General features: G+C 44.6%; 1 protein-coding gene across 10 annotated transcripts in view; it reads left to right on the forward strand.

The window, feature by feature from the left end:
• BCAS3 (BCAS3 microtubule associated cell migration factor) overlaps nucleotides 1-25327 on the forward strand; it is a 292321-nt gene that overhangs the window by 251340 nt on the left and 15654 nt on the right. For 5 of the 10 annotated variants that reach the window (XM_079325185.1, XM_079325180.1, XM_079325186.1 and 2 more), the window contains one exon: nucleotides 20655-20822. In XM_079325185.1, coding sequence (XP_079181311.1) covers nucleotides 20655-20822 — 168 coding nt within the window. Of the gene's footprint in view, nucleotides 1-20654; nucleotides 20870-25327 lie in introns of all 10 variants that reach the window. The other 5 variants (XM_079325188.1, XM_079325191.1, XM_079325190.1 and 2 more) reach the window with 2 other exon arrangements.

Genomic DNA, 25327 nt, shown 5'->3' on the forward strand with positions numbered 1-25327 from the left:
GGGAATGCTTCACTCTACCAGGAAATCCAGCCTGCCCAGACTGCACTAGGCAGCAATGAGATCAAATGCTTTCCTAACCTATTTACTTTAAATGTATCTTGAATATTAGCAATGATGGAGTAAACAGACAGCTCTTTGAAAAGTGTGGTGCCTGGTGAGTGTCTGACACAGTATTTAATGAGTGCAGGAAGGGTTTTTATCCAACTGCCTTCAGTATGTGGAATGTGTTTTCCCCTTGTTTTCACTGGATGGGTCTTGTGGCTGATCTGTTTAAAAATCCTGAAGTGAACAGTTGCAGCAGGACTGGTGGTATCTGAGACCTGCACGTGGTGCAGATGAGGTGGGAACATGGAGCTTCCTTCATCTGTGGTGTGGTTATCAGTGCTCCCCAAATCCTGCTGCTGACAGCACTCCACAGCCCTTCTGAAAGCTGAAAAACATGAGGACATGTAATGACACCTCCCTGGGATGGAAATTTGGCATTTGGTGGGGAGCTCCTGTCCCTTGGAGTCCCTCAGAGTCCCCAGCATGGTGTTGGCAGTAATGCCCAGCGTGGCTTTGCTTGTCTGCTGCTCCCTGGGAGAAAGATCTATTGCTCACTCCTCTTATTCCTTTATACATTACACAGAGTGGAAACAAAAATCAGATAGAAACTCAGAGTCCATCAATCATTACTAACTCAGAAGATAGACTGTGATAGTAAATCTTCCTTTTGTCTTCTTCTTTCTGGGCTTTACACACTGCAGTGCAGCAAGTAGGAGCACAAGAGGAATTAAGTTGTTTGGGTGCACACCAGGGTGAGTACTGGAATGGTCTGGATAAAACCTAAGGGGCTGTGAGGTGAAGTGCAGCAGTTCTGGTTTAGCTGAATCAGGAATAAAGTGCTTAACCACAGCCCCAGGTGGAGGCAATGCCCTGAATATCCCCTAAGTACAGATTGGGACCAGTGGCTTTGCCATTTGGATTTCTTTAGTAATCATTTTTTTTTGCAGCAGCACCAGTGAGATCAGGGTGGTAAGAGGGGTTTGTCTGCATTTGGTGTTTGTGTGATTTCTTTTTTGATTAACCATTTGTGTACTACAGCTGTTCACTGCAATCCAGAGGAGGTTTATGAGTTGAAAATTTATGGTAAAGTGCTCTAACATGAGGAATTTGAGCTGGATTAAGCTGGGTGTGCATAGGTTATTGCAGCAGCATTCACTGGCTTTTCTTCTTCATGTAGTTCTGTGAATCCCAGTTATGTGATCATAAAATTCATATTAGAACATTAGCAAATGCAAATGTATAGCTATGTTCTCATCATTTACCCCAATTTTAATTCTTTGGATAAAATACTTCATTTTTATCAATTCACAGGCATGGAAGTGACAAGCCTGTTTATAACTATCAGTGATACAGAGCAGCAGCTCCAAAAATGCCATGGGATTTTGGAATCAGCACTGAGAAACTTTTCCATAAATGCCAGGAATAACATTATATTTGAATATTTAACCCTTACCCAGGCAATTTGAGGACTGGAAACCATATGTGCTTTTCATAATGGGAGCCAAGATGACCCTACATAAAGATAAATATAACTACATAAAAGCACTCAGGAAGGATGGTGTTGTGGTTAAGAGCTGGGCAAGGGCTGGGGAGCTCCAGGGTCTAATCCCAGCTCAGCCACAGGCTTCTTGGGTGATCCTGGGCATGTAACTGAATCCCTGCATATTTCAGTTTTTCCATTTGGGAATGAGAGATAATAACACTGCCCCAAGCCGTGCTGGGAGGGGAAATGTTGCTGTGTGGGAGGTGTGGGCTGGGAGATGGAGCTGGTGGCCACAGGAAAATCTGGCCAGGTGCTCTGCTGAGGGCACATGCTGCTCCACTGCCAGTGGGATTCAGTTTCTCCTTCTCCAAAAGCTGAATGGATAAAACCCTGCCTTAATCAGCACGTCAAACCAGGGAAGCACACCTGAACCCCGGGAAGTCACATCCTTGGCAAACGTTCCTTGTTTGAACATAACTCAGATTCAAAAGCAGTGAGGGAGGAAAATGAGGAAAGGGAAACCTGCAGTTTGTGAGCCCATCTGGTTTTGTTTGAGTGCTACCTAAGTGAGTTGTGTTTATTGGTTATTATAGGCTCGTGTTTGCTCTGTAGCTCACGGGCCAGGTCGCTCTCGCTCTGCTCGTGACTTGGCACCCACCTCTGCCCTCAGAGGTACAAACCCTGTGCTGCTCTCTGGAAAGGTGGGATCTTCCAAAGTTACCATCAAGAAGGGGGTTGAATTGGCCACTGAGCATTCCCACTTGCAGCCTGTGTCTCCTATGGGATGTCATTCCACCAGCACGGGAGCCAAGGTGCTGCAGCACATGAGAGGTGCAGCTGCTGGCATGTTGGTGAGAAAAGGTCTGGAAGGAGCAGTCCCTGCTCTGGGAAACAGGTAAAACCCTGTAAAACCCTGTAAAACCCTGCTGGACACCGAGCAGCCAGTGCTGGACCCCGTAAGGTGCGGGGGAGCTGCTCACCCATTGTTTGGAAGGAAGAGTTTTGATGTAATTATACCCTTCAGCCATTGCCACACTTTCCTCCCTTTCATCTCCAGGCAGGTCCACACGTTCAGATGTGAAGCTGGAAATGAAACACATCTGGCTATCCCAAAATGACAACAGACTTTTATTTGCTATTTTTGGTATACAACAAAAGCTTTGTATCTCGCTAATTGAACATATGGGCTCTCCCTTGCTTTTTTCCCCCTGCTAAACTCCACTTTTCCATGTGTCATCATATGATTCCAACATTTGATCTGTCGAGTCCATCTCAGCCATGTGTTTGTTGTAATCTTCTACACATGTAGCCTTGTTTTCCTGTGAGTCCTGACCTCCAGTGAGAGCTGCAGTTGTTTCCATCATGGATAGTGTTGAGGAGTTACACATCCTTTTTATCAGTGTTTTTGGCCACTGGCAGCTCCTCACGGGGCTCCTGCCAAGCCTCTGAAAGCTCAGGGTTTGGGGCAGCCATATCTGTTTGTCTTGTGATACCAGATGCTGGCTTTCTTCAGTGTAACAGAAGTAAGAAGGAGAAAACTCCCAAAATAGAAAATAGGCCTGTCAGTAAAACCCAGGGAAGCTGAGGGTCAGCTTAAGCTTGGTAGAGCTGGAGCTTAAGGCAAGGATGGAGATGGATGGGTGGGAGAACACCACTGGGCAGAAGGCAGGGAGCATTTTGGGGTCAGAACAATCTGTGGGATAAGGAGAGGAAAATGCCTGTGTTACAGAGGAGCCCTTCAAAGCAGGGGTGTCATAAAAACCCGCTGGGAGCTGAGCCCCACTGCAGGACATTCATGAGACTCATTTTGGGTCCAGCACCTCGTGATTACTGTGAAAGATTCGTCATCAGAATTTTTTTTTTTTTGTGCCTGTGGGGGATCCACTTAGTTATTTCCAACTAAATTGTTCCCATGCTTCATCGTGCTTTGATTAGCTAAAATCTTGCAGTAACTGTTTGAGGCTCTCACCGTGACAAAAAAAAACCAGGTGACAATGATCAAACCAAAGGGTGTGGAGTGGGAACTCCTGGGGATTTTAGGGTGGGGAGAAGGAGCTGCTGGGTCTTTGGGGTGTGATGGGGTTGGAGGTAACCCCTTTACAGGTTCCTGAGCACTGAAGGACAAACCACCTGCAGCTTTCACCATGCTGTGTTTTGTTCCCCAGGAGAAATGGCAAATAAATGCCAAAAAAAAAAAAAAAAAAAAAAAAAAAAAAAAGGTAACAGTGCATTTAATTGCCCACACAAACACAGCCCCAGCCTTAAGTCCCCATCGTGTTCCAGCTGTGCTAATGGTCACCTTTCCTGCAGTAAATATTGGGCCAATTTCATCACATTTGGCTTATGTTTATCAACACAGCACTTAAGCAATGGGGTTTTGGTTGCAGTGAGGGAATGAGTCCATCTGTCTCACCCTGAGGTGAGGGATGAGGAGCCATGAGTGGGGTGTCCTGCCCTGGAGGCTCCTCAGGCTGTGTTGCAACCCTCTGACTGCAGAAAAAAATCAAATATTTGTGCTTGAAGACAGAACTCAGGCAAATTCCACCAGGAATATGCCATCTCTCACCACTTGAACAATATTGTACATTCATTGTGCCTTTATTCAGTCCAATTCTTGACACAAACTGCTGAGCAATGTTGTCTTGAGCTCCCTTTTTAGCCAAGAGTATAAGCTTAAAAAATTTGAGGTTGCACTCGAGGACTTCCCAATTAACTGAGGAATGAACTCTGAAGCAGAAGTTGTATTTAGCAAAATGGACTTACAATTATTATTCATAAATGCACATGTTATGGCTGCAGTTGTTTCACTTCTTTCTTTTACAGCCCTATAAATTGTATACAGAACATAAAGACTTTACTTCTTAAATAAATGTTTTGCAGCCGCCATAAATTATCTTTCTTGCATTCATAATGAAAAAAGAAAATCACTGTTTGATGTTTTATATCCTCTTCACTAAAATGTAAAATATGGTAGTTGGAGCCAGATTTTATCTCATTTGAAAATAAAAGAAGGTTCATTTCCTACTAATTTTTTTCAGTCTTAGGTTTGGAGTTCCCATGAAGTGTTACCCAATCTTCAGAGCAGCATTAAAATAAACTCTGCTTTAGCTGAGACTTTGGGTTTGAGTTGTACCAGCACTAATAACCACCATTGTACACTGAGTTACGAGCATAACCTGAGTCTCTTTTACCATTTTTTCAAATCCCTGGTGTTGTTATATTTCATCTTCCACACCCCCTGATCACTGGCTGCATCTCAGATTGTTGAACTCCCCACGCCAGCCCTCGAGGACCCTGCCCCAGCCTGGCTGTGCTGGAAGCAGGCCTTGCTAAACTCCCAGCTCACTGGTTTGCAAAGCAAACTTCAGCCTTGTACTATTTACCTTGGCAAGTGCCCGACCAGATTGATGATCTGTAAAGTGGATTTGTTATTTGGCTGTTTGCTTTGGCAGCTCTTGAAAGCAGTTTGCTGATTACAGCCCCAGATGTCATTGCATACATTACTGCTCACTATAAGTTTCTTCTAAAGTTTTAATTTCAGCCACAAATACTATTAAGTTTTTTGCACCTTTGTGTATTTAGCTCATGGATATTAAATATCAAGAGCAGGCAGCCTCGATTTCCTTAATTTTTTCCTCTTATTATCTTTGTTGGCCTCCTCCAGGCATCTCCATAGTGCCAGGACAGGGGATGCTGCTTTGCCCTGGGTCAGGGCTGTGCCCAGCTGTGCCACAGGCAGTTGCAAGTTGGTCACATGCACAGTTTCCTAACTGGAGATAAGGTGGAAAATTGCCAGAGCATTTGTAAAAATTATCAGCTCTAACATGACCAAACACTTGGGTCAGTAGAGCAGAGATCAGGAGCAATGGTCACTAAAATCTCCCTGTGCCCTGTTTGTGTCAGGGTGGCCACAAAAGGAACATGGTTCCCCTGGATAATCTCCATCCCCTCTAACTATTATTGTGACTTTTAGAGGCTCTCAAACCTGATAAGCAATCTGGCAGATCAATAGGCTCAGAATCAATTTGTTTCTGACATGGGGTAATCCTGAGTTTGGCTCTGCTGCCAGCCCTGTGCATGCAACCATCAGGATTAGGGTTGAGAAATATTGGGATATTTTATTTTCCTGCTGCCTTTCTGAAGTCCAACAAGAGGCACATGAAAAACTCAGCTGGATTTTTGCTGCTCCCCTACCTCCAATTCTGCAGGATTGTCCAGGGGCACAACCCAGCTTGAGCAGACACTGCTGGTCCTGGCTTGGAGCAAACCATCCTTTGTGGCCAAGAACTTTAATTTTTTTTTCAGTGGGGGCACTTTCAGCTTTGAGATACTTAAGTTGAAGAAGTTAATTCACTTTAAGTAAGTTTACTTTGCAAGGGGAGGATATCATTGTAGTATTTTGGCCACTGCTTGAAAATTCCTCTAACCCTTTACTATAATAAGCAAATTGAGCAGATTAAAGACACATTATGCTGCCAAATGGTTTTTCTACACAGGGTGACATATATTTTTTCTGTGGAAAAGGTTGTGGGGGTTTTTGTGAGCTGCTATGCTTTTTTTAGCACTTCCTGTTTTATTGTGTTTGAAGTGTCTTTGTGGTGACCTGTTGGGGTAAGATTCTTCCATATGGAAGTGTTTCTTCAACTTTTAATCATTTTGTTTAAAAAAAAAAAAAAGGTTTTAAATCCGATTTGCAGATGTCTCTGGTTTTGTTCGCAGAGAGCTTGTCCAACTCACTACAGTGTTGTAGAAATGATGAATTGTTCATCCACAAAGTGATGGTGACATCCACAGAGTTCCACTCTCAGAATTCCTTCTTTAAAATCTATTTTAAATATCTGTAGAAAAGCTTTTGTTTGTGTTTTAATGTATTTTTCTCTTTGAAACCCTGCCTTCCCCGAATGCCTTGGCAAAACTCCTGTTGGTTTTGGTGGAACTGGGATTTCACCAGTAGACCCCTGACTTGCTTGCAGGCATCTCTGAAATGAAGTAATATCAGCATAACAAGCAAATCTGTGTCTATTCCTGGAGAAAATCAAGCTGGGGTTTTACAAAGGGTCAAAAATAAGTTACAAGTTTATTTTTAAGTCTACAAGACAAAACCATTAAAGCACAACAAAATGCAGATTCCCTGAGCTCTCACTGGACTCGCCAGGTCATAACTGAGACCAGAATTTGGACCAGTGGAGTTGTGCTGTAGCTGAGCCCTGTTTCCTATTAGCTCTGACACTGACATCTGAATTTCAGATTCTGTCTTGTTTAGGTTCAATCAGTGCATGCAGCAGCTCAGCCCCTCTCTGGAGCTGAGCAGGGGGTGAGGGCAGAGCTGGAGCTGCTGGGCACAGTGTGTTCCCCAGGCAGGCAGGGATGTCCATCAGGCATCTCCAGACTTCCCCTCAGTGTTTCACCCTGAACAAAACTGGCTTTGACAGTGTTTTTGAGCCCACATGTGAATACCACATGTTGAGGTCTCATGTCTGCAGTTTCACTCCTAATTAAGTGTAGATGTAAGTGCTGGGTATCATTTAAGGTCTTTGGCTCTCTGCAATTCACCACAAGCATCTAATTCCCACTTCCTTTGTCTTGGACCTATTATTTATAGGAGAAGGGTAGGTGGACTTGGTGCTTACAAGGCTGTTGGATTATGATGTTTCTGTAGCTGTCACCTTGTCAAGGGTCCTGCAGAAATTTGCACTGTGGGCTCTTGGTAGTTTATTGGGAGTAAAACCCCTCCTGAGGTCTGTGTACCACTTAAGTCCTCCTAAGCCCTGAAAATGGGTCTTAAATGTTATATTGGCCTTCTCAGCACAGAGGTGAACTGCACTCTGTGTGAGCAGAGAGATTTCCAGTTCAGCTTAAGGCTATTTGTCTCTGCTGCTGTGAGAATTAGGATGGGGTCTCTGAACCTGCTGAAAACTTTTGATGCTCATCCTTCAGAAGCCAGGGCCTTGCAGCTCTCTGACCTAACAACAGCACAGTCTGGAAAAAGGCAGCTTTTTGATGTAGATGGGCACAGTACTCATCTGGTTTGGATTTTCAAGGTGTTCCAGAGTCATATTGTTAACTACAGGGGGTCTTCTGTGAGCAGCAATATGCACTGACTTACTGCTCAGACCTCAGAGCATTCCCAGATATTTATTTTTGGAAAACTGAAGTCAGGTAGCTCCTGTGTATTAGACAGATGGAGAAATTGAGGCATAGGATGGACAGGTGACATCCCTGGGCTGGGCAGAGCAGTATCAACAAGACTCTGACATAAAGCTGGGAAGTTATTTTACTCTGGTTTCCACAGTATTCAGAGTGTGTTGGAAACATTTCCAATAAATAAATCCTTACAACTGTATTTGCATCTCCCCAGAAAAGATCATACTGGTAAAACCTTCTCAGGTGGTGCTCTGCCTTGTCCCACCTGATGAGCTGATGTGTTTAGCTTTGGGCATGGATTTGGCTCTGACTTTTGGAAAAGATGGAATTATGTCCATGAAGGTCATTGTCATCTCCAGACCTGGCAGGGCTCTGGGGACAAGGTGCCTTCAGCTCAGTGGCAACTCTCCAGTTTAAATATTTCACCAAGACACCTCCAACGTCTCCCAGGTCCTCAGTAGTTTTCTAACAGTGGCCAACTAGATGAAAATTAGCCAGTGTGGTGGTTTGTAGAGCTGCAGAGGTCAAATGTCCTGCAGAAACAAGGTGCTAAGATGTTAATTCTCTCCTGGAATGGGAAGGCAGTTCTCTGCTCGATTGAGCAGAAAATGCAGGTGGGCTTAAACATCTCCATTTTTGCCTTCTGTTCTGAATGCAATTAAATAAAATCTGCTGTGATTACAGGGAGGATAACCAGCTTCCAGTGCAATCCCAAATCTCATCCTAGCACCAGTTATGAGGCAGACAGCTTGGGGAGGCTGCAAATGTCCTGGGCTGGTCCCTGCCCCATCTGTCCCCAGTGTGGGACACACAGGAAGCTTGCCCTGAACTTCTGTTCTCACACTTCTCCTCTTGGAATCTTGTTTTCCACTTTTTGGAGATTTGTGAAACATATGCCTTGGAGGCTTCCCAATTTTTTTTTCACAGCAAGCAGAGAATTGCTCTCTGCGCTGTAAAAACTCTCACGAAAAGGCACACTCCTTTCTAAAGGACCTGCCTGGTGCAGCTCAGCAATTCCCATTTCTCATCACTTCACAGTGTATTTTATAGGGTATAAAAATGGTGTTATGATCCATGTTCCCAAACCTTGCCTCAGCTAGCAAGAACATCAATAAACATGGCTTGATAGACACCAGAGCTGCCCCGCTGTTCCCCCAGTGCTTTGAACGTGCCCTCACAGACTTTTGGAATCTATTCTCTATATAGGAAACTCCTCGTGCCTCTGTTGAGCTTTTAATGTATCAAAGGTAATAATTGTGACTTCTCCCAGGGTACAGTCCCAATCTGGTCACTTCATGTGCTTAGAAATATTTCCTTTCCTTCATCTCACGTCCCGAAGGTTTTTTTTTTCTTGTTCCTTGATTTAAATTAATCTGCAGATTGGGATGCTGGTGTTACCTAGATCTGGCAAAAGATTTTTACTTCATTTCTCCCCCTTGCCTTTTCCTTCTCTTTCTATAAAGTTATTATTGTTATTTCTTCAGTTCACAGCTGAGATGATGGGTTTGAACAGCTTCACACTCCGTTCCAGGAAACTCTGTCTTTGTTCTGAGGCTTCCAGCTCCTTTCACCTTGATCTTTCAGCACAGCACTAAAACATTTGGCAGGTTTTTCATCGTGTTTTTTGCTGCTGTCCAGGGCTTTTGAGAGATTCCCCTTGGACAAGTTCCACCTTTGAGCTTGCCCACTGGAGGAAATACATCCCCTTGAATTTGCACAGCCACATCATCACGAGTGCTGCATCCCTCTCACATCTTCATTTGCTTCCTCACCTCCTTGGATTTGCTTCCCTCTGGTTTAAAGTCAGTTTTTCCTGCTGAAGCCTTGAGCTGATGGAGCAGCTCTGGATGCAATGGGCTCACAGATCTTCCCCAAAGGAGGCATTCTGCAGGCTGCAGAGAGCAATTCCCTCTGCAAACCATCAGTGGTTTCACTCATCATTTTAGTCTGGAAAAGGTATGGGATCAGCTTCTACCTGAATTGCATCAGTCTTCCTAATAATCAGCTTTCTTTTCCACATTAAATTCCCCAGAAACTTGTGATTAGCCCCACTTGTGAGAGTTCACCACAGCTTAATTCTACTGTAAAACTGTCAGCAGTGATTTTCTTGTTTAAAGACAGATTTTGGTTCTAGTACAGAACTACTTCTTGCTAAATTCCTTTTCAACCAAACACTCTTGTCATTTCTCAGCCATTAAAGACAATAAACTCCATCTTTGGATTTTTACATGCTGAACTTAGTTTATAATGATGGATACTTGTTTATAACACACTGAAGATTTTTGTTAGCTTTCTGGCATAAAAATTGGAATCTTCTCTTTTGATTCGTGGTTATTAGTAGCAGGTTTATCCTTTCAAATATGTACAAGCCATGATTTAAGTGGAATATTTATTGTCCACAAGAATGGTAGACTGCAGCTCTCAGAATCCATCTTGCCTTTGCAAACAGCATCTTTATAATCATCAAACTATTCTCGTGGGCTGAAGCTGATTTTGCAGCAGGATTTAGGTGTTTCAGCCCAGAAAGTCACAGTCACAGTGCTGGTTTTTGATGTCCCCTGTGTTTTGGAGCAGCTCCAGGATGATCCCACATTGCCTGGCATCTTTAAGTGAGGTTAATGTGTGTTTTGAAGGTGCTGTAAAGCTCAGGACCTCCTGGGGAAGTGGGAAGTGAGAAACACCCACTTGGACCCTCCTAGGACAGAGCCACAGTGATGTGAAAACTCCAATGGTTCTTCCCAGATCCAGGGAAATCTGTTGGGTCAGGCAGGGATTTGGGGTGCCATGGTTTGGATTTTTGGATTTTTCAAAATCTCCCCTTCTTCTCTTTGTCTGTACCAGGTGACTCCTGGTGGAATGGCCCAACCCAAATGACATTAGAGGTTTTATTCCATCATAAATCAGAGCAAAGCACATCCTTGCCATCAGTGCTCCAAAATGGGGTTTACTGAAGGAAGACCAAAAAACATTCCTATAAAAATCCAGTTCTTATCTTTCCAGCTTAGGGCACACTGTAATTCAACAACATGAATTATCAGACTTCCCTCTGAAGTGTGATTTATTTTGCATTATTTTGGGTTGATGCACCAAATTTCATCTTTTCTCTGGTTTTGTGGGAAGAAAAGAAAGAGTAAGGAAAATCTGCCTTTTAATTCATCCCCACTAGGGTGGTGCCCTCCAGGCACACCCTTCCAGTCACCTCTAGTGATTTCTGTAGCAGGAGGTCACCACTGTTGTCAAGTGCTAAAGTGCTGTTGTCACTCAAGGCAGTCAAAGACCTTGTGTGACTTTTTTTGAAGTTTTTACTTATTCCTGGAAGCTTTGCTGTCAGCCAGAGCAGAGAGTCAGGGCTGCCTGGCTCCTCTCTGCACTTGGAGTTGCTGCAGCCACTGTGAAGCTTGGGGAAGGGTGAATCCCCTGCCCTTTGAGTTGAGCCTGTGCTGAGGATGAGAGGGAGATGAGTTAAGTGACTGAAAGCCTCAGGCTGGGACGTGCCAGCTGTGATCATTTTTTCACTCCATCATCTCACCTTGCGACGTCGCTCTGCCTTATCCAGCCACCAGATGCCTGATGGATAACACAAGTGACAAGGGCAAAACCTCCTCCATGGATGCACAGCAAAAACTTCAGGGGCTGCTGGCTCCTGCCCAGCTGTGTCCTGCCTGGCTGCAGTGAAATCCCTGCCTTGGATGGGCTTTGGGAGGAGATCAGACCTTGGTGCTGTGAGTTCCCAAGTGCTCTGGCCGTGCTCCAGCAGCACACTTAAGCACACACTTAACTTGCAGCATATATACTCCCATTGAAGTCACTGGGGCTGTTTGCATGCTTAAAAGTGAGTATATGCTTAAGCTGGCTCAGAACCAGAGGTTTCAGTGCTTTGTAGGTCCAGTCCTTGCTGGAGCTCAGATAATTTGCTCGTGCAACTTGGCACACGCTTTTAATGAATTCACAATCGGGCCAAAAAAATTTATCTCCCCTGACTTGGAAAGAATTACAGGGAAACAATTTTAAGGTTTTGTTGAGATTTTATTACTTTCTAAACATAAAATTTCACGTTTCTCTGTAGTCCTTAAAGAAACACATTTTTCTAGAGACTTGGAGGGAGCAATTTCCAAAATGCTCAGAGCTGATGGAAGAGTACCTGGGATGTGCTGCCTGGCCAGGGCAGGAGTGGCTCTGGAGGTCCTATCCATGTTTTCAAACCTTGTAGGAGGATTTGGCATTGTCCTCAGGCAGAAGATTTCATTGTGGTCACCTTGGTGAATTACTTAAACCTCAGTGTTCCAGCTCTGCCCTGGTGTAAATAATAAAATTCTCTCTATCAGCCCTGAAAACTCATTTAGCCTCAGTGCTTTAGGTGTATTTTATAACCTCTTCTCCATTCCCTGGGCACAAACCAGCAGGAAAAGTCACCCTGTGACCAATTCTCAAACACCCAGCGAGTGCCTGGTGTTTGCAAGTGAGATTTCTTTATCCCAGGTCCAAGCAGTGATTAGACAGTAGCTTGGAACCAGCGTGCACATTATCTCTCAGTGAGGTAAGACAAATAAATTACAACTTGGAAGCCTCGAGTAGGATCACTGATCCACCTTAGGAAAATATTTTGGTTTCTGTTTATAAGTCAGCTGGGTTGTGAAATGTTTCATCTGGGAAAGGTGATATGAGACCAGAGAAATATTTGCTCTTATAATGCAAGAAGTATTCCAGTTTCTCCCTTAACTGGTTGTTAGTGATATAAACCAAATTTCTTGTTTCCGGAGCCTCGGTGCTCAGCTGCTTCCCCAGATGCTCTGAGCTCTCTCCTGGCTGACAAGAAGCTGCCCATTATCTCTTCTTGTTTGTGAACATCTCTCAGGCTGCAAATTACTTACAAAGAAAGAAATGACCCAAAGCCCAGCAGGATTCTGTGTCTCTGGCAGAGTGGGAGTGCTGTGTGGAGGATGCTGAGGATGGGTTTGGGCACAGAGCCACATCCATCCCTGCTGGGCAGCTCCATCCACTGGGATTGGCATGGGGAAACCTTCACCCCTCCTTTGCAGCAGGTTTCCAAAATCCAGCATCCCCAACATTCAGCTGCAGATGAATGTACCCACGATGAACTTGGCCTTTCCACAGTCTCAGTTGCTATTACACAAGAAGGAGTCTCCTGTTACAATTTGAGTGATATATTAGTACAAAGCACAGTTCCAATGTTTTTTCAACACTTGGATTTTTATTTTTTTTTTTAATTCAAATGAAACAATCAGAATTAAATTCCTTGGCTCACACAGTCACCACTAAAGCTCAAGCAAGATGACAAATCCACACTTGTGTCTCGAAGTGTAACATAAGATCTCAGTTATCCCAAAAACCCTGATGAGTTGTCAGATCTTTCCTTACTTGTGGGTAAATATGAGCCTTTTCTAATCCATTATGTGTCCTCTGTACATGTGTATGTAGCTATGCATTTTGCACATGCCACGAGATTGATAATACGCAAGATAAATCTGTTTTCTTAAGGGAATTAATATATTATTCCAGCCCCTGCAGTGGAATTGGCATATTTCTACCTTGTTAAGACAGGGTATAACTGCAACCACTTCCCAAGAGTTCAGGAATGACTTGGCATATAAAGAAATAAGGATCATTATGTGGTGTCACAGAAATACCAGATGTATCCTTCCTGCATCTCACACAGAATTTTCTCCACCAAAGCCAACACAAAAGGCTTCAGCATCCTGAAATCACCACTTTTATTTCAAGGAGAAGTCAAACAAAATAAAGGCTCGTCTAAAAAAGCCTCCACTGAGATTTAATGGAATTCACTGTGTGTTTAAATTTCCTAGGCATTGTTGAAAATCTCAATAATCATCTTATTGGAAGCTTAGCTAAGACATAGATTTTCAGAGAGTGGGAAATTTTACTAGGAGAAAAAAAAAAAAACCAAAACATTACTGGATTTTCTAATTTTAACCAGGACTGAGAATTATAAGCATGTGAATACCACAAGAAAACATTTCCAACCTTGCAAAAAGTAAAAAGTGCTGAAGATCTTTAGTGAATCCTTTTTTAATGAAATTTCCAGACCTAGAGGTTGAAAGAACATCAGGTGAAGTTTTTTTGCTGTGCAGATTCATACCTGGTAACTCAGGCTTGTGCAGAGCCCTGGGTTCTTCAGGACACTCTGCTTTATGCCAGGATTAAATATAAAAAAATGTTAATCTCTAAGGGGGCTTGGGACTGGTTGTAGCATTCTTGATTTTTTCCAGGCACTCTGATTCTGTAAAGCGTTAAAATATGCACAAATCTTGCTGTTAAAAGGGGAGGGGAAAAGTTTTTCCTTGGAAATTAATTTTATTACAAAGGGCTATTTTGTTTTCAAAATCATAATAGCATCTAGTTATACTGTAGATTCCACCTCCTTTTGCTTTTAGGGAGCTAAATGTTGGAAAAATACTCTCAGCTGATTTTTCAGTGTGCTGTTCTCCTCTGGCTGGGAATGAGCTGCACCTTCTCTGTGCTGGCAGCACCCACCTGTGCCCACCTGTTCCCCAGCCCCTTGTGTTGTTCTTAAAGGGAAGATGACAAAGTCCTGTGCTTCTGGTACTGCAAAATACTGAAAAAATTCTGGCACCCCAACATAAATTTCCCTGTTGACACCAAGCACGCGTTTCGTTGCATTTTCTCTTTTGCAGCCCTGCTTTGGGTGTTTGTCACATCCTGCCTCCAGTTTTTAAAGCATCCCATGTCCTTGCACTAACTCCACACCCTGGGGGAGCCAGGAGTCAGCAAGGGCTGCAGGAGCTCCTGGCAGTGCTGGGGGGGCTTTGGGGGGCTCCCTGCAGCTTTTGGGGTCACGGGGCTGCGTTTGGGGCCCCTGGTTTGGTGGCCAGGTGTGCTGGCAGCAGGGATCTGCAGTTGGATGGCATCTGACAGGCACTGGGAGCATTCAAGGCAAAGGCAGAGTTTAATAAATACACTTAATCATTTATGTTTTGACCTTAGCCCAGACTCGTAGTCAGACACAGAAAGCAGAGAGTTGGAAACGCACTTTGTCAAGGCTCCTCTGGCAAAGCAGGGCAGCCCCGCTCTGAGGAAAGGCAGATCCTTCAGAAAGGAGAGTAAAAGGTCAGGACTAATCCAAAAGGACAAGCAGTGTATGTCTGTGTGTATATTGGGTTTCACATATGAAATCCAGTCATGATAAATCTGATGGCTTTAGAAACATCTACTTTGATTAATGAAAACATAGTTCCCATAGACCACGGGTTTCATACTTCAAAGTTCCCCTGGATTTAGGACCTTAGGTTTTGCTTATTCATATAACATGCAGGAAACTATTTTTAAATGAATAAGAGAGTATGAAAAAAAATTTTTAGAAGGCAAATGTTTCAACATCAGTGGTACAGATAGGCTGGATAATAAGGAGCAAAATTAACAAACAACAGACATTTTATTATGCATTTTACAATAATGTTTACATTCTTTTCTCTATATTTGTTTTTCCTTGAAAAGATTTATGTATTTATAAAAATATCTCGCTGCTCCAGCTCTGAAAATTGCAGCCTTGCTCACATTTGAAAGCCTTCAAGGACGGCTGGGATGGCTGGCTCTGCTCCTGACCATCCCAAATCTCCCAAGCCCCTGGTTAACCCCTTGTGCAAGAGTGAAATTGGAGTTTATTGGGATGTGAGGAGGAGGAGGAGGGTGGGATGGTCCCTAAGGATCTGCACCACCATGCTGGCATCACCAACACTGCTTGGACCACTGTCCTGAGTTTGTGGCCACGTGGGCAGTGCTTTGGGATGCTTCCCAAGCATCCTTCCAAAAGCTGCTCAGGGCTCCTGCCAGCAGCTGCAGGTCTGCCCCAAACTCATCCCAAATCCTGACAGAGGAATAAACAGTGCTTTTGTTTACAAGTCTGTGCTGCTGAGGAGGGACCAGCAACTTCTCAGCCCCACTTAGCCAAGAGTTCAAAGGCATTTGGAAGTGTTGGTTGCCTGTGGGACTGGGTACCCCGGCTGAAGGCTCCATTAATTAAATGCACTCACAGGATGCAGAGCTGGTGAGTAATGTCCTGTTTATAGCAGAACTGTGAGCAGTTCTGGAAAAAAAGAAACTCAGTGGGAGAGAAGATGACAGGGAGCAGAGTCACTCCAAAGGCTGTGGTTTCCAAAGGCAATAATTAACACTCACACCTTGGTGTAGCTGTGTTCTGTCCCTTGTTCACTGAGAGGGGGTGCACAGGAGGGGATCAGCAGCACGTGCCCTGAGCACACACCCACCAGCTCCAGGCAGCTCAGGGAGATGCTGTTCTCCACACTCAAATAAAGAATGTGCCCAGATTGCCCTTGCAGTGCTCAGAGCATCCTGCTGGAATCCCAGTTATGGCACAGAAGGGAATTGGCAGAGCCTGTAGGAAAGTTCAGCCTTTCATGTTCAAACGAGGGATGGCAGAGTTTGACTCAGTGCTGTGGTTGAGGAGTTTCCATGTGCTGGTTCCTCACACACCGTGGGGTTCCCACTCCTGTTCCTGGGAGCTCCCTGTGCTCACCAGTGCCAGAGTCCCTTCAGAGCCCACTCCTGCTTCTGAAAAGTCCAGGAGAAGCAGGAGAGGTGATGGGCAACCCTTCTGTCCCTCTTGGTTCACCTCAGGGTCCAACATCATCCCATTGATCAGGATGCATCTTTTAGCAATTAAGATTAACAGATCCCTCCTCTTCACTCTGTTAGTTTTGCTCACATGTATGTTGCAATATGCAAGGTGAGGCTCAAAACTGTCAAACACTTTAATAGAACCATTACTGTATTTTTGGAGAACATTCTCTTTTTGATTTACTGTTCCTTAGAAGACAGGAAATGGAGCTACTTGATTTCGTATTTTAAACAAAGCCGTCCAGAGGTTTAATGAAAAAAATTTCCCCTGGCTTTTGAATTAAAGGACTATGGTGAAAGATTTAGCTTAGCTATTTTGACTTAGAAAAATAACACATTAGAAGCATTAAAACATTTTGTAAAAATACTTTTTTACTACTAGATTTTTTTTTTCAGAGAAGAAAAGAAGTCTCTCTGGTTTTCTCGCTCTTGGTGGGGCTGTGAAATGAAAAGACATTTCCAAGGTTTTGGGTGGGTTTTCTTTTCCTTTCTTCTGTAGAATTTATTTTGCTTTTATATTAAAAGCCTTGAAGCAATTGCAATGCTAAAGACAAATCCTGTGTGTCTAAGCAGGGTAATTTGCTGTGAGTAATGACAGAAGCCTTTGCCATTAATAAAATGCAAGATATGTTAAGCAGAAAGATGGGAACCTGATTCTGCTCCATCAGCAGGGGCAATAGAAAAGGGTGGTGCTGCTTGAGGGGCAAATTCTGTGGAAAGAGAGAAGTAGGAGATTGATTTCAGGCAAAAATTAAAGTTTTATTAGGAAAATTCTGTGTATGAAACAGCATCGTGCAATAGGATGAAATACCAACACAATTTTAAGTCAATAAGAGTTTTCTTTGGTGATTTAATGAGATTTCACCAGGATTTCACTAGTTATTGCTAGAACTCACATAATGCCTGCTCTGCTCACCCTTGAGTTGTTCCTGAATGAATTGCTCCTTTTAGGTGGAACCTGCTCCCAGCCAAAGCTGTATCCAGGCTGGGGGGACAGGAAAATCTGGGCTTCACACATCAGGGGCTGATGTTGGTGCCTGTCAGGAGGGTTTCAGCAGGCTCTCAGCCTGCCTCCCCTAACCCTCAGTGGTCCTGGAATCAGCAGGGGCTTTCTCAGCCCCTGGTGCTGTGGTTGCATTCTGGTTTTGGCAATTCTGAGAGAAGGATGCTCCACCGAGGTTTATTTGTAAACTCCTCTCTGGCCTGAGATGGGGAATTTGATACTTTATCAAGTGAGATACTGGGATTGAAAAGGGGAGAGTGAGGCAGCCAGGAGGAGAGATTACAATATAATAAATAGCAGAGATAGGGTGAGCTGCTATCAGTGGAAGTTTAATGCCATTAGCCCGTGTGCTGGTGGGAATGATGTGTAGGGAATGATGTAGGCAGGGCAAAGCACCCAAAGGCTCCTGGCAGCAGCCAGCCCATTGCCAGGTCACACACTCCAGAGTCACTTTCCAAGGTGTAAAAATACCCAGAACTCAATTCTGCCTTGAAAAAAATATTTAATTATTTTACTCTGATACATGTGCTGTCTGCTGATGCACCAGCAAGAGGAACAGGAAGGTCTGTGGCAATAAATCTTGTTTTTCCTGAAACAGTTTTGGTTTATATCAGAGTGGGACAGAGACAGGAGGAAAAGACCTGTGTGCTCAAGCAAGGTCTCATTTTCTACTGAATAACCTCAGTCACACTCTGAGTGTTCAGCTTTACCTGGAACCCATTTTATCAATGTCTGTAGTGAAATCAGGGGGAATTTGTGGCTTCCACTGCAGCACAGAGCAGATGATGGTGCAAGAACCTCCTCTGCCTGTTACAGGCAGGGTGATCACCCACGAGCTGCAGTGGTGGCTGCTGGATCCCAGCTGGATGTCTGGATATCAATGGCCTTGCCAGATGTGCACTGCTACCACGGAGAAGGAGTGAAAAGGGAGGAAAGATAAAACTACAGCTTCCCCAGCCCTACTTTTTTTTTTTTACAAGCAAACTTCCAGTGCAGTTAATCCCTCTAACCTGCATTTGCATTAACACTTGCAGCCTCACACATTGCTGCTAAGAAGTTTTGGCAGCTCCTGGCCCTGATTGCAGAGGTAACACTGCACTTGTCTCCTTTGCTCTCACTCAAGGATCTCAGGAGCCAGAGCCCAGCTCTCCATGAAGTTTCTCCCTGTACACACAAGCAGGCATCTTGGCAGAGCTTCAAAAGCCATTTGCCTTATTATTCATATGTCTGCTTATAGGAGCAGAAATGCTCCCATTTCTCACTTTTGGAATAAGGGCTGACACCAGGAAAGAGGAGATTTCTCATCTCTGGCACAACCCTGCAAACCTGTGGGAGTTCATTGTGTCCCTGCTGCTTCCCTGAGGTTTGGGAAGCAGGTTTAAAAATCCCCCTGGTCACTCTCAGCTCTGTCAAAAACAACTGAAATCTGTGGGGTCTTGGAGAGGGGGGTCTCAGGGCTGCATGAAACTGTAGAAAGATGACTTGGGGGGGAAAAAAACTTTTTAAAACCCCAAATTTTGCTTTTCCTCCTGCCTTTAGGAGAGCTGACATCATGAAAATGCTGTAGAGATTTAAACATCATCGAAATTACTTTGCCTCCTCCCTGCATTTTCTCAAACAAGCTTCAAGAAGCCTCACTTTAAAACAAATTAGCAGACTGGAGCAACCTTATAAATCCAGAGAGCCATTAAAAGTTGAAATATTTGGTCATTCCTCCTCTCGGTTTAAACTGGGATTCATCCAGAGTTCAAGTGCGTGCATCACACGAGAGCCACGGTCCCGTTTTTGTAGAGGTCCATTTCAGCGTTGATGGTTTTCTAGTGCCAGGAATCCACTCTGCAGCCAGGCCCAGCAGATAAATCAGCACCGATGAAATTCGGGAGCCAGGAGTCACCACGGCAGCCCATATAAATCCCTGAATGCCAGCGCTGGCGCTTTAGTCCGTGCCATTAGGGTTGGGAGTTATCTGTCCCTCTTTGCTGATGGAGGGCTGAGCTGGCTGCCCGAGTGTTTACCGTGCTTATCAGCGGGTGCTTTGGGCGTTATCAGAGGAAGGGCCGCCTGCCGCGGGGCTTGGTCTCTCACCCTTTCTATTACCACCTGTCAGTGGCAGGGAGTGTGCTGTGAAGCTGTACAGCCACAGACTACAAGTGTAGATAGTTTCTGACGGCTGATCAAAGGGGAAAACCAAAGGCCTGATAACAAGGACGTGTTTCATGTACTTTTAACTCTGAGAAACATTGGCATTTGCATTTTTTCCCCTCGGTAGGCTGGCAGAAACCAGGCACAATAAACGCTGCATATTCAGTTACCTAATAGTGGAGTAAATGGTATGTGCTTGAAGCAACAAAGCATAACTGTAATCTTGTTCCAAGTGGGAATGATTTAAGTAAGCCTTTGCAGAAGACTTGCCGTATAATAAAGGAGAATAATTTTAATTTGTACTTTGAAGTGATCCTGAATTCAGAATCTAATCTTTGCATTCGGCAGAACATCATACCCTGCTGTGAATGAGGTAATAACTGCAAGTCAAGGAATTATTTGAAGGATCTTTTGTAGGTACGTGCACTCCCTCACAGGAACCAGAGTCTTCAGTAGGGGCTGCTGGTGAAAGAGCCTCTGTTAGAGCACGTTGGACCTAAAATTTGCCAGTGCAGGAGCAGAGAAAACCCACAGATATCCCAGACTGAGGGAAGGGATCCATTTGTTCCTTCGTCAGACACAAGGCAGCTCTGCCTCTCGTGTTTCAGAGCAAGAAAGGGATTTTAGCTAAAATTTCTGCCCATTAGCAAAGACAGAATTAATATTTCCATTGTCCAAGATGAGGAGGAGGAAGAAGCATCTCAGCAGCACCCAGTGGAAGACTAATCAACTTCAAAACCAATTCCTAGTTGTCTAACATAAAAATACACGCATCCCGCTCACATTTGTGTTATTGTGCTGCTTCCCTGACTCTCACCAGTGTGAGAGCAGAACTGAGTGTGTATTTTAATTTTACCTTTTTAATTACAGCCGCTTGGTCGAAGTTGGCTCATGCTCAGGTGTGGGGGTCTCTGTCGCGGTGGATGTTTTTTTTTTTCCAGGACAAACTCAGTCTCTCCGCAAAGGCTTTTCTGTTACAGTTGCAGTTTATTGTGAAGGCGTGGGCATAGAGAATCTTGCTAAGAGCCCCGCCAGCAGCTCAGAGCAAGAAAGAGAGAGAATGGGAGCGAGAGAGGAGAGTAAGGGAGGAGGAGTGCGAGAGAGGGCTGGTAACACCAACATTTGAACTCATGTGCCAAACGCAGCGTTGCAGGCACACGGAAGGAGGCCGGTGTCCCACACGGTCCCGTTTGGCTGTTGCAGGTGCCTTCGACCGGAGCGTGACGCTGCTGGAGGTGTGCGGGAGCTGGCCCGAGAGCTTCGGCCTGCGGCAGGCGGCCGCGGGCGAGCACGGCGAGGAGGGGCTGCGCGAGCGCCTGGCCGACGCCATGTGCGAGTCCCCCAGCAGGGACATGGTGGGATCAGGAACAGGTACAAAGAAGAGGTGTGATCAGAGATCACGTACATCTCACCCAATGGTGATTTTTTATTTCTTTTTTTTTTTTTTTTTTAAGTTTGGCTTTTGCTTTTCTCTCTACGCTCCTCTCTCTCTCTCTCTCTCTGTTTCTCTGATTAATTGATCTCAGTGGGAAGTTAGTGGTAGATCACATAAACACACACTGAGATATTGGCACGTGAAGCTTTCTTATCAAGAGCTGTCCTGCATCCCCTCCTGTGCAGATTGCTGCCCTTGCCCACCCTGCTCCAAACGATGCCATCATCACACATCTCCTCATTTTCTGTCCTGATGAGCCACTGTGAAGCGCTGGTTCTGTAATCCAAATTAATCCATCTTCATCAGTGTCCATTATATTGATAAATTGTATCATCTGTTTAAGTAAATGGAATGGCACATCAGAGATTATGCTGTCAGAAGGGGCCCCGTGGTAGGAGATGCTCAGAAATTAAAGTGCAGTTACTGTGGGTTTATTGTCTCCATTAATTTCAACTTGTTCCAAAAAACACCTCCAGTAAAAACACCTCAGAGTGATGGTGGCCCCTAACATCAGCTGCCAACTCACTTGTCACTCTCCTGGCAGTTTGCCTGGGAAGACAGAAGAGGAGAAACCAGCAGGAAGGTGTGGGAATGCCAACCTATGGATTTTCCAGGAAGAGCAGGAACTGTCTTTTCCTTTTGCTCTTGCCCTCATCTGTCATTGATGAGGTAGATGTGGAATGAACAGAAAGGCCTGGCTGAACACTAAGGGTGGGTTTGCTGCAGCTCTGGTGCAAATCCTTACCAGCTTTTTGCCTTGGCCAAGACATTTCATGAGTCCATGACTCCAGAGCTCCACCAGTACAGTGAGCATAGAGATGCCTCACATTGCTGGGGTGGACTTTAATCAGTTCATGTTCTGTAAAGGGCTGGGAAGGTGGAAAAAGCAGGCTGTGAAAATAGAGAAAGGCACATATTTCATCACTTACTGACCCAGGCTGTGATCAGTGTGAACTTTGGGAGTGTATCCACTGCTGATAATGGGTCAGCACCTCTCAGGCTGTGTAGGAAGGGGAAAGGTGAGGGGAATACCTCCTCTGAAAGCTGAAGCCTTCCAGATGTGCCAGGTTAGGGTGACTGAGTGCCCTGGAGACATGCCAGTGTATTATACTGTAAACCAAGGGGTTCCATTTTCACCAAACCCAGCTGATGGCAGTCAGTGCCAATTTCTGGCAGTACTGCAGGTGTAAGGACAGAAAGGAGCTGTTTATAGAGATGCCATCACTGAGTTAATATTCATCCAGAGAGATTTCTCCCAGCCCTTGCTCCAGACCCATAAATCTCCCTAATGAGTGTAAGATAGATGCCATCTCAGAGCAGCGATTTTACGCAGCAATAATGAGTAACATGAGCACTGACCCAACTCACCCCATCCCACCACCCTCCTCTCCCTGTCATTAACACTCTGTGTTGCCCTGCCTGTCGTGGGATTCTCTCCACCACTAACACACTTTATTCTCAGGATTTGGGCATGTGGTGACTCAGAGCAGCAGAGAAAACCTGGTGATAAGAGGGTGAACTCCCGTGCCCTTTCCACTTCCATCCCCTAACAGCTCTTGAGCTGTTCCTCTTTAGCAGACAGACAGAAAAAGTTCTCTCCTGCTCAGATGTACCTGGAGAGCTGCACTCACTGAGGGAGTGGACTGGAGCTGGCTGCCAGCACCATTCCTCAGCCTGGGGAGCACAGGGAAGGGCTCACATCTGTCTGCTGCTTAATAAATGGACAGAGATAAGTGTGGAGCTGCATTACCCTCACTTCAAAAAAGAGGTGTCTTTGTTGGCTCTTAACAAGTAGGAGAGTTTTCATTTCCCCCAAAGCACTTACATCGTAACCAAGCTTGGCTGAACTGAATTATCTTTGAAAAAACTCAGTTTTTCTCCTTGGGTTGTCTGCTGCCCACTCACCACAGTGAACTGACAGCAAAGAGTTCAGCAGAAAAGGACACTGGAGGTTTGTTTGTTGGTAATTGATTTCTGTCTTGCTGCTTCTTTTAAAACCAGTGTTTATATTTCTGCATTGGACTCCAAATTGTGGAATTTATAATCATTTTAATAATCCTAAAATAACTTAATTTATTCATACCTTTATGTTCTTCATGCTTTAACCCTTGTTTGTGCTCTGAGGATTCTCTTCTGTCCTTAAATAGATTTTGCAGAAATTTAACAAAACTCCAAAGTCTTACTCAAACTTCAGCACAAATTAATGAACATTTCTTGCTGGGAATGTGAAGATTTGTGCATGTGCAGTGCTGGGGTCCAATGTGTGGACAAAAACTGGGCAGTAGGGTGGACAGTGAGACTTTGTCAAGTGTTCAACTGGTCCTGACATGCACTTAATGGCAAGAGATAAATAGATTCTTTTAATGCCTTAACTGTTAGGGCATAGCTGACACGTAGGTTTATATAGAAATCAGGCTGATAGGCTGGTGGTGTGCAGGAAGTGTGTGCTCCTGGTGCACAGACCACTTTGGGGAGCTGATATTCCCAGAATCTCTGTTCTGTACCTGCCCTGTTGCATTGCAGAGGGATGGCAGCCCTGACCCTGGCAGGCAGAGGCAGAAATACCCAAAGGTTGGTCAAAGCACAAACATCAAACTGGAGGATGCTGCAAACATCAGGAATAATCTGGCATTTGCAGGGAAGGGGGATTAGATGGGGCTTTTCCACCCCCAGCTCTGTGCCAGGACAGTGGGTGGGAGAAGAACCAGGTCTGGAAAATGACCCCCCCAAAAATCTCCTTTCCTTGTGACCTAAATGATAACTCCAGTTGTCCACTTGGTTGGGAAACCAGCTTTTTTTGCCTTGTTATCCAATTATTCAGACAACCCATGTCTATCTGAAGTGGAGTCTGCTGTACATAAGCTGTCAGCCCAGATACACATTTAATTCCAAAGAAGGCGTAAATTGGCAAAGATGCAAAAAGATGTTTTTGCTGTTTCAGTTTCTGTCAAGCTCTCACTGAAAAGAAAAAAATTATGCAAGTCTAGACACAAATGTTAGTGGTCAGTGCCCTCTTTTGCTTGCAAATCTTTGTTTTCAAGCAGCTACAATATTTACATTTGCAGTGCAGTTCTTAAGTGTTTGCTGGAGTTTCTTATTGCATTGCCCCCCCAAAAAAAATTCACCCTAGGACTATGATTTATGAAACTCTGCTTCCAGGAGACAAATATCTCTGACAGGATTCCACTCAAACTGGACAGGAAGAAATTACCAGCTCAGGCTAGAAATCTTTCCCTCCAAAAATACTGTAATTAGTAAATCCTCTGATTCACCTATTCCTTCAGCAAATACATTTTTTAAGCTCTCCAGAGTATTTTGATCACTTCTAGGCTTATTATTTGAAATCAGCCTATAGGGGAGCAGCAGGATGTTTTTTGAAATGCATCTTTTTTCCTGCAAAGCCCCAAGTCTGTCAGCTCTTACCAGGGGCACAGTGAGTGCACCTCTGGCCCTCATCTGGATTCCTTCCAAATTTCATGAACAAACTCATAATGTGCTGAAGGAAGCTCATATGTTGAAGCAAACTCTTTAACCTGATTAATGGGATGTAAGTAAGTGGAGCTAATTAGATGTGCTGTTAGGGAATGGCCTGGAGGAACCCCAGGACTGACTCCAGGCACTTTGGGTCCTGGTCCCCAGCCAAAGCTGAGCCTAACCTGGGTCTGGACACCTTTGAGCTTTGCAGAGGGATGGTTTTGGAACCTTCCTGTGCAATTTGAGGGTCAGAGAAGGGAAGTCACACATTTCCTGGCTGAGGTGGAAGCAAAGAGAGCAAGCTGGTGGCTCCCATGCAAGGATCATCCTTCCTGGGGTTTTTTCCAGAGGAGAAAATATCCATACCCACAAGATTTGTTCAAAGATCAGCAGCCACCTGGACACAGATGTACCTGTACATTTAGTTTCAGGGATAGGATTAGCCCTTTAGAGTTGGAGTTTTCAGTGATACCTTCCCCTCCCTCTCTCCTTCCCTCCCTCCCTTCTTTCCTTTCTTCCTTCCTTCCTCTTTAATTTTTCTAAGACAATTTTCCCCTTCTCTCTCCTCAGCTGTTTTTTTATCCTAACTCAGACATGGGCTTTGGATACACAGAGCAAATTATTTTTCCCCTGAAGAGCATTTCTGCCAGGAGATTTCTGCATAGGTTCAGTGCAAAACCAGCTTGGGCAGCAAACCCACTGGTGGATCAAATAACATTGATGCTAAAAGCAGCCTTTGAACTTCCAGAATACTCATCCCAGGGTCAGAGATTAAATTTCCCCCTCCTCTAAGTCTGGGAGCTCAGTGCAGTTCTTCCTACAAAAGGTTTATTAGGATGGGCCTGGTTGAAAAGAAAGGAGAATTCAGGATCTTTAGGAGCCACCATTTCAGAGGGGCAGGGTAAGAGAAGCATTGCCTTGCACACATTTTGGGGTATCAAGCACTCCAGTGTGAGTTTCTTGCTCT

The sequence above is a fragment of the Erithacus rubecula genome (assembly GCF_903797595.1).
Source record: "Erithacus rubecula genome assembly, chromosome: 22".
Taxonomy (NCBI): Eukaryota; Metazoa; Chordata; class Aves; order Passeriformes; family Muscicapidae; genus Erithacus; species Erithacus rubecula.